Source organism: Amblyraja radiata, chromosome 20, assembly GCF_010909765.2.
Source record: "Amblyraja radiata isolate CabotCenter1 chromosome 20, sAmbRad1.1.pri, whole genome shotgun sequence".
Taxonomy (NCBI): Eukaryota; Metazoa; Chordata; class Chondrichthyes; order Rajiformes; family Rajidae; genus Amblyraja; species Amblyraja radiata.
Genome location: NC_045975.1, coordinates 19932182 through 19941885, shown reverse-complemented (window position 1 = coordinate 19941885; position 9704 = coordinate 19932182). Strand labels below are relative to the sequence as shown.

General features: G+C 37.7%; 1 protein-coding gene across 2 annotated transcripts in view; it reads right to left on the bottom strand.

The window, feature by feature from the left end:
- Positions 1-9704, bottom strand: part of lrp5 (LDL receptor related protein 5) — a 172140-nt gene that overhangs the window by 86520 nt on the left and 75916 nt on the right. For both annotated transcript variants that reach the window (XM_033038947.1, XM_033038946.1), the window contains exons 6-7: positions 2828-3224; positions 2451-2622 (exon numbers count right to left, since the gene is read on the bottom strand). In XM_033038947.1, the coding sequence (XP_032894838.1) occupies positions 2451-2622; positions 2828-3224 (569 nt within the window). The remainder of the gene's footprint in view (positions 1-2450; positions 2623-2827; positions 3225-9704) is intronic.

The following is a 9704-nucleotide window of genomic DNA, read 5'->3' as shown; positions in this document are numbered from 1 at the left end:
TTATACTTCTATTTAAACTTGTACATCCTTCAATATACACAAACAATGAAAAAATGCCATCCCATTTATAACAAGTTTCTCAGTCTTTGGAAAGAAAACTTTGGCAGTTTCAAACAATGTTACCCACAGGGTGCCAAAGCTTTAGGGAGAGCCCTATAGTCTATTGTAACGGAAGGTTTGACAAGCTGTGCCAAATGGCTTCTTCAGAATACAAGATTTTAATGAAGTGACTGGATTCTTTGTGCGGCAACAGAACAGCACAGATGCAAATGTTTCTGCCAAGAAAAATAACTGCTGTTTTCACTGCATGAAATTTCACACATAACGTAACCTGCCAAGTATCGACGCAGCAAATCTGTAGTTCATATCAAAATTTTTCCATCCATTAGATTTAATACATTGAAATGTGTATAAGTAACATCTGAAAAAAGTGGCACTACTGCAATCACAAAGTCTGAAACTTGTACAAGCCACTACAGCTGTCACCAATAGTTTCACCTCACAAATGTAATTACACCAATGAAATGCCAGGAGAATTATAAAGAGGTTAATCCTAACATTTATAGAGGGCAGCAATGCCACAAAATATGATGGGGTTTTTTTGTTTAGTTGCATTCGACACAAGATGCTAAATCAATAGCATCCAAGTGGGGGTGATTGCAAATATTTCTACATATGCCATGTTAGCACATACTTCTACTCCCATTAAGGCGATGAAACGCGATACAGGAGAAACTGTGAAATATGCCTGCAATTTATGTATGATTTTTCAGCCATGTTTTCTTAACATTTCTACTTTACATAAATATTTAAAAGGTTGTATGCTTTATATTTTATGTTGAGGTTATGCATCACATTTTTTTAAATTTCAAGAGCCCCTTATAAGTTAAATGCTGAAGAATCAGAATAAAGCACGCTTAAACTGCAGAGCTGTGCGCATATTATTAATATTATGACTGCAGCACTACCATACAATTTTCAAAATTGAATTCCATTTACGATTCACCTGAGGTTTTTAAAAATAACAAGAGGAAATTCAATTTATAGAAAGGCAGTTTTCATTAAATTAGGAGAGGAAAATAAAAGGAGACAACTTTAAGCTCCAAGAGCCTCAAGCTTAACTTAACCCCCATGATTGGCATTGTTCAGTTATGAAATATTTACCAAACAGCAGCTCCATCTTAAGTAAGGGCCAATAAGTGGCAGGCAGTTTCATGCAAATATATGTAGAACTTTTAAATATGTGAATATGGACGTATAAGTAGGAGCATGCATTAAGTAGAAGAGAGGTATAATACCTCTGGGACAAAGATATTCAGGTTAAGGTGGAAAAATCTATGAAACTGCTAGAGATCGGCTGCAGAGAAAAAAACGATGACTAAAGCAAAACCATTTCCATTTGCAACAGGGAAAGTTACAAATGTTCGCACGACAAATGGGTTGAATAGACAATTCTGAGGAGAGAATGGTTTGATTAAAAGAATCACTGTGGTCAATTTGATCTGATCGGATTTCATTCTTACTTGTATTTCTATATATTTTTATTGTAATGTATGTTGCTGCCTTATGTTTGAAATGGTCCTGCAGAAATAAATTAGATCTACACTTGATTCATTGAAGTATACAATGATAAGAACATTGGGGAAAAAAAAGCAAATGATTAGATTAAATTCTGATACAGTCTGGTTTAAATTAATGACTATTGGCCATTTATGTGGCATTACATTTCTAGATTTTATATTCTACAAATAATTCAATGTCTTTGTTCATTGAAAGACTGAGGCATTCAATCATTTGAAGTTAGCAACATTGAATAAATGAAACATGGAGCAGTCATTATGCCATAATGAAATGTAATTGGAATGTTACAGCCACTTCAAGTTCAACCGTATATATAAACTGAAAGCCTCATTAGAACAAAATAAAGGGCCAGATTTTGCTACTTGTTTTATAACAGATTATCAAGTGATTATCAATTGTTGATTATGAGTTTGCTGTGGCCAAATTATTTGCCATGCTTCTTAGTCATCAGTGACTACATTCAAAAGTATTTCCTTAATTCTCACAGTGAAAGAAGCTTTAAGTTTAAATTCAAGTATTTCTTTGATTTACAAGTTTTATATAATACTGATTACATAATCTTGTGTTATATTCCATTGACATGATATTATCATATCTCTTCCAACAATTGCTGATTGTTGGAATTATCACTTCTAACAATCGACGATACTATTCTTATCTCCGAGGTTTACATCGCATCTCCATGGCACATATGAAGTCTTAAAAGAAAATTTTAATCCAGGGCATCATCCCTACTTGCTGGATAGAAAATAGTAATGGCAATACATGTAGTTTGCCCATTATTCACTTCTTGTGCCACTATCTTACTCCTGGCCAAAATGTATTCCAATCTTGTTGTTAATGGCGGAGATTTCTCTTTCAGAACTTACCTCAATTTTGTCCGTTTTAGCATCGCCCCAATAAAGTTTGTCTTCAGCATAGTCCAATGCCAAGCCATTGGGCCAACCCAGAGAAGTGTTTACCAAAATGATTCGATCAGTGCCATCCAGGTTTGCACGCTCTATCTTTGGGTTTTCACCCCAATCCGTCCAGTACATATAGCTGCAAAAATATTTACATCATTAATGTTTTGATATTTTTGGAATAAGCTTATATTATTCATCATAATATGCCTAAAACACGTTGAAAACCTTTAGCTGACAGACCAAATCTTTCATATTTACATTAAAAATGTTAGGCTTTATGATATATTTAACAATAGTTTTTTTTAAATTATGTTTAAATAAATGAACATTTGTATACATACCCAGTTACTGGATTAAGTACAATTGCTCGAGGCTCATCAAGACCTTCTGCGATCAATATTTTTCTCGATGTGCCATTCAAACGAGTCACTTCAATGCGATCAGTTCCTGTATCAGTCCAATAAAGATTCTGAGCTATCCAATCGATGGCTATTCCATCGGGATGGTTAACTTCTGTGGTCACCAATGTCTGGGCCCCTGAACCATCTAGATATGCACGACGAATGGCTCTAACTTCATCGTCAGTCCAGTAAATATATCCCTCCACTGGATCATAGTCTATTGCTATTGCGTGCCGAATATCATCGAGCTGAAGAATGACGTCTGTGAAATCTGGCATGTCTAAGGAGATACGTCGTAGGTCTGTCCTTCTTGCAAGAAGCAACACCTCTTCAGCACCTATAGAAGAACAGCAAAAATATATTAATTGCAGTGTTACCTCAGAACTTCAACTTATACAAATATATTACACACCGACATTCCGACTTTTTGTTTTTAGTCAAAATTAAAGAAAGGTTTCCACAAGTGCCAGACATTTAATAACTATTAATAGTCAATGACAGTCTTTACAACTCAAAACGCTCCACCTCCCACATTGCTGGCTGTCAAAAGATGGTAGAGATGTTATGGGAGCAAGGCCTTCTGACTGTGCCTCTGAGGTCTTCCTGTAATTTAAAGCATACCTATGAACAGCAGGGTTATCTACCCATAACCAGATGAGTGCTGGTGGGGGGGGGGGGGGACAGCAAAGAATGTGATTTTCAACGGGGAATAAGGCAAGCAAATACTATACCTGCACATTTCTCAATGGCAGCTGCCTGCAGAACTTGTACTGGCCATGTTATTCCTGCATTATTAGCTGGGAATTAAGATATGAAGAACACTCTCTGCCAACCAGAGTGCTGCAGTATAAATGGATGCCATGGAAATAAGGGAGAGGAACATCAGAAAGTGCTCAGTGTAAAAGCACACATTACCAGATCCTCATCTATTGGGGCCACGAGGTGTGAGAGTCCCTAACCCATGGAGGTATGGTCTCACCTAGGGACCAGAGATGATGACACCTTGCATTGGGTTAACTGATATGGAGAAGCTGTGATGCTTGTGGGTGGAAGGATAGAAAAGCGAGCCTGACAGATGCTGCGGACAAAATATTGTAATGCCAGTTGGGATCCATTAATTTCCATCTCCATCAATTTGCAGCGGTAGGATTTGCATCTTGTTTTATTGCGAGTGAAAACTCAATTTGAGGATTGCAGCTTTAACAACTTAGAACTGGATGTTATCATTACATGTGTGACTGACACCACACAAATTACAGTTGCACAAAGTCCATTGTGCCTGTAAGCACCCAGATCAGTTTTCTGCTGGTGGCTAATCCCAGAATTGATCACTAGCACAATGTAATTTATGGAAGAGTCGGGCCAATGTCCCAATGGTTGATGATTGTCCCAGAAATGATCAGTGCAGAATCTAAGCTTTCATGTTTGAATTTGCATTTAAAAACATGCCATAATAGGTTTGATTCTGAGGCATTTCTTTGCTTTTCTTTTCCACTGCAAGTGACAATTAATGTAAAAATATTTTGTGAATTGTTTCACATTCAGTTAATGCACTTAATAGTGCACTTTCACGTGAATATGTTGTTGACTAATGGCACACAGCAGGATTTCAACTCGCATAATTCCAATGGCATGTAGGAAGATGGTTCGGCAAATTGCGTGCAAGCACTTACAAGACTAAGATTCTTCTGATGCAGGTATATGAAAATGCAGAAGAGCAGCTTCTAAAAAATTGCTGCATGCTTTTGGGACCTCTTCAGCATCATCTTACCATATTGCAATTTTGAGCAGTTGTTTACCACCTGGGAAATCATCTTAAAAATCATTCTACACCAATGCATTCCTTAGACAGTTGCAGCTGCAATATGCTAAGCCACTATATTATCATTTGAAACTGATTTAATTGGAATGATGCCTCTGTTGTTATTTGTCATAACTGCTAGTGTGATTTTGTTCCAATATACAATATGCATCAAGTTTAAATTGAATATTATTGAAAATTGTTCATAGCTGAGCATACAGCTGAGCTGAGAGTGTAACTGCTTGGTTGGCATATAGCAGCTACATTCCAAGTGAATTGGAGAGACTTGTATCTGTCAATGGACAAAGCCATCAATGTACATTAATAACATTAATAACTAACATCTGAAGAAGGGTTTCGGCCCGAAACGTCGCCTATTTCCTTCGCTCCATAGATGCTGCTGCACCCGCTGAGTTTCCCCAGCAATTTTGTGTACCTACATTAATAACAATCATTGTTTTCAAATTATGGATCCACAACACTAATTCAATGCCATGCAGGTGAAAATTGCCTCCTTTCTGGATTGGGTCTCATTTGTAGTCATTGCTGGGTCATATTTAACATTCCAAAAATCTACCAGGGCACATATAGTTATAAATGTGTATGTGCAGATGATGCATTTTCCCCAACCAATAAAATACCCATTGAAATCCCTCCTTGCAGTTAGAGTGCTTCTTGGGTGAGTGTGTGCTCATGGGCAGCCTTGGCAAAATAATGTTTAAAAAGTGTAGATCACTCTACAACAGTTTAATTCAAAGGAACAATAAAATTGCAACTGGAGTTTTGTAGATTCATCTTTAGAATATGATGAAAACAGAAAATATTGCACTCATGAATCAGGCATGTTGGAAAATAGTTCACCTGAAATTCTGCCCCTTTCCCCCCCCTCTGCATACAAGCTGTTTATTTTAATTTAGAGATACAGCATGGAAATAGACCGTTCAGCCTTCCGAGTCCGTGATGACCAGCAATCCCCGCACACTAACTCTATCCTACACACACGAGGGACAATTTATAATCATACAAAGGCAATTAACCAAGAAATCTGCACGTTTTTGCAGTGTGGGATGAAACCAGAGATCTCGGAGAAAACCCATGGGGTCACGGGGAAAACTTACTAACTCCATACAGGCAGCACCCGTAGTCAATATCAAACCCAGCGCTGTAAGACAGCAACTCAACTGTTATGCCACTGTGCCACCCACTGTTGGTTCCCTGATCTTCTGAGCAAGTCCATCCACAGATCTCTCCACTCTCCAGATTTGATCAGTAACCTCTTCTCGTCTTGACAAGCCCCAAATCATCATTCTACCCTACATCTCCAGGCCTTTCTTCCCATAGCCTATATTTGCCTGCTATGCACTTAGCATGAAATAACTAATGCAAGTCATTCAATAGCATTTAGTTTCTTGGGCTTTGGATCTTGCCCACTTTAAGACCATGACTAAACTAGTTTTTGCCAAAACTCATAACAGATTAACGCTTTCCTGTGATTACTACAATAATTCTAGTCCATATATTTATTATACTTGAATATACTTTTCAACATAAGATACCCAAGATAAAATTTATTTTCAAATCTAAAAATTACTCAACATTTAGAATTGACCAAGAGGAAAAGAAACACTCCTTAGTGGATCAAGGCATAATGTTTCAAACACGATAAGTGAGTGCATTCAAGAAATTAAGGCCCTTTAGAATTCCTAATTTTTTAGAAAGAAACAAAGAACATATTGCACTGATTTTAGAAGGACATTTTAAATGACAGCAGTGCACAATGTATATCAATGAAAGTCTATAATTAGTTTTCAAACAATGTTTGTGCAAGCCTGATTATTGATTAAGGCAGTATTATTCAGTTACATTTCAGAACTGAAAATTGAAGTTAAATCTCCTTTGTTAATCCTGTGTCAAGAGTGACATGAAAAATGAGAGAACATCCCACAAGTTGACAAAATGCTTTTACATCCTTCTCTGCACCACCTCAAATTTGACAGATGACACGACAGTTTATAAGGTAGTAACAAATGTGTCAATTTATCAACCCAACGCAAACAAATGTAGAGAGCAGACAGAATTCCCCAAGCCCAGGGTGAACGCCGTACCATTTGTCTTTCTGCTAATCACATTAACACAATGAATCATTGTTTCATCCAAAATCTCAGTCAACACCACTGGGAACTCTTGCCCTTTCCACCCTCTAAAACTCTGTAATGAAATCGGTGGCGAACAACTTAGTTCCAAAACTATTCTTCTTCCTCTCTAAGTCAAAAAGAACACCAAGACTGTAATACTTACAGCCTGAACAGAACTAATTTCCAGTATTCACATATGCTATGCTTGGGTTTGATGTGATGCCTGCCTTGGGAAGGATTATTTATTTTACATTCTACACTTTAGTTTTAACTTACAACTAACATGCCAGGAAGCTGTTAAGGTTACTGAGGGAAAGCACAATGTTGGCACTTTTCATCAAGCGTACTAAGTGATTCAAGACTGGAAACATCAATAAGCTCGACTCTCAACAATTACCATTCATTACACATCATATTTTCAGACAATGCTGATCCTTTGTTCAAAAATTCAACTTGTATATAAAGAGTATGCACCATTTTTTTTTTAAACTAAAAGCACTGCAATCATACAAGAATAATGATAATAAGATATTTATAAGAGAATAAAACCCAGAACAAGATTAGTCCTTCTAAACTATTTTCAATGAAGTATGGTTTTTTTCTTTCTCTCCATTTTGCTCATGTACTGCCCCGGAACATTCAAACTATTTCCACCAAAGTTGATTTAAGGAGGACGGAATGGAATGCGCGTGGCTTAGGGTAATATTTCAATACTTAATGGAAAAATGAGTGATCTGCCCAATTAAATCTTGGGCTGCAAGAGAGACTATTTTGTTTATTTAAAAATACCAGTGTAGGCACCATGTGCAAACCAGACCTGCACTGTGCTTCGTACAGTATAAACAAAATGCTAATTATAAGTGTGGTAACTTGCATCGATTTCAACATGCTCAGAGAAAGTGTATTCAAATTTACATTCAGCAAAATTTGGTTCGGAGGACAGAGTATAGCAGATACTAGGAACCTAATATAATAGCACAGAATGCTGGATATACTCAACAGGTTATCTGGCTATGTGGAAAGAAAAATAGGGTTAACATTTCAGGTTAATAAGTTTTTATCAATACACTGCTGAGCATTTCCCACATTTTCTATGTTCACATAATGACATTTTAGCTGGTTGAAAGAACAAAATTACAGTTGAACTAAACTGTAATATACATACCTGGAAATAAAACTGTGGAACACATATTTGATGATTATTGTAAAACTATGTTAAACTTAAACTTGTTAAGCATTATTTTAAATTTATGGTTTCATATCAGAACAAATGAGCAAAAAATCTATGCAAAAATAAATTACATAATATTGGAGAGAGTACCAATAAATACATTTAACCCAGGAGGGTGAAAGCTTGAGGTTGAAAATACAGACATGAAAATTCTCACTGCAAATTAAAACTTGAGGATTTTTCATGTCTACAAGATCACAAAGGTTTGGGAGTGATAGGGATTCATTCTTATGAAACTAACAGCTACTAACTTTCAAATTTTACTGAGCTGGGAAAAAGGGCAGGCAGCCAAACTGTTCCCAGATTGGTTGTCATTTTAAATATGTCACAGAGAGTGTAAACCACTGATTTAACCTTTGTAGGTTTCACTGTGGGTGGCTGGGTTTCTCAGGCTTTGGGAAATCCAGCAGCTCCCTGAAGTGAGGACAGGTTCAGGGAAAAGACAAGTGCTCTTATGTGCAGTAGTGCAACTACCAAACTCCCTAACGTATACAAACGCAACACCCACACACAACTATCTTGAACTCAGACTAAATGACACATTTTGGAAATAAAACAGCATGTTTGGAAACCCCAATCCCCAAAGCTTTTTAACGAACCCCATACATTTAATTATGTAACCCACACTATTAGTTATTCATGTCTCTACTAGAGACCTGAGAAAATATTTCATACATTTTGTTTAGACATTAGGTAGTATCTCGAAAGGAGTGTTACTTGATCAGTTTGCAAATTTAGCAGTGCACGGGGTACAGGGTAAAGTTTGCTCTTGAACAAGCCACGCACATTCAATACTTTGTGTGTTCTCTGAATATAGCTGGCATCAATTAATAGGCGAGTCAGATTCCTAATGATTATCAGGGGCAAGCTTGGTAAATGGACAGTAAAAACACTGGAAATGCTGGTGCAGGGATAGGAGAGTAAGCTTGGTTGTCAGTGGGAGATGGTAGCTGTTGATATCCAAGATTGTACATTGGCTCATTAATAAGGGATTATTTTGCAGCTTTGGTAGTGGGAATGTGGGCAGGATTGCTAATGTTTGTGGCCTGGGTCTTCCATTGCAAATCACATGAAGTTTTGAAAGGTTCACCTTTCATTGAAATTTAATCACAAGAGGTAAGTAATGTGGAAATCCATATTCACACAATTTCCCAGTTGTTGCGTTTATATTTAGAATCAGCTCGCTCCAGTGTTCGCCACAATATTCAACCTCTCCCTGGCCAAGTCCGTGGTCCCTGCCTGCTTCAAAAGATCCACCATTGTACCAGTGCCTAAGAATGCCTCTCCAGCCTGCTTGAATGACTACCAACCAGTGGCCCTCAACTCAGTAGTCATGAAATGCTTCAGGAGGCTGATCAAGAACTACATCTGCTCCTTCCTCCCTCGCACCATGGATCCGGTGCAGTTCGCATACCGTCCAAACGGATCCAGGGATGATGCTGTCTCCCAGGTCCTGCACACCACTCTCTCTCTCACCTTGATAGCCAGAAGGGGGGCTATGTGAGGATTCTGTTCATTAACTTCAGTTCAGTTTTCAACACCATAGTCCCCACCAGACTTGCTGATAAGCTGCTGGAACTGGGACTGAACACTCCCGTGTGCCTGGGTCCTGGATTTTCTGACCACCAGGCCCCAGGTGGTCAAGATGGG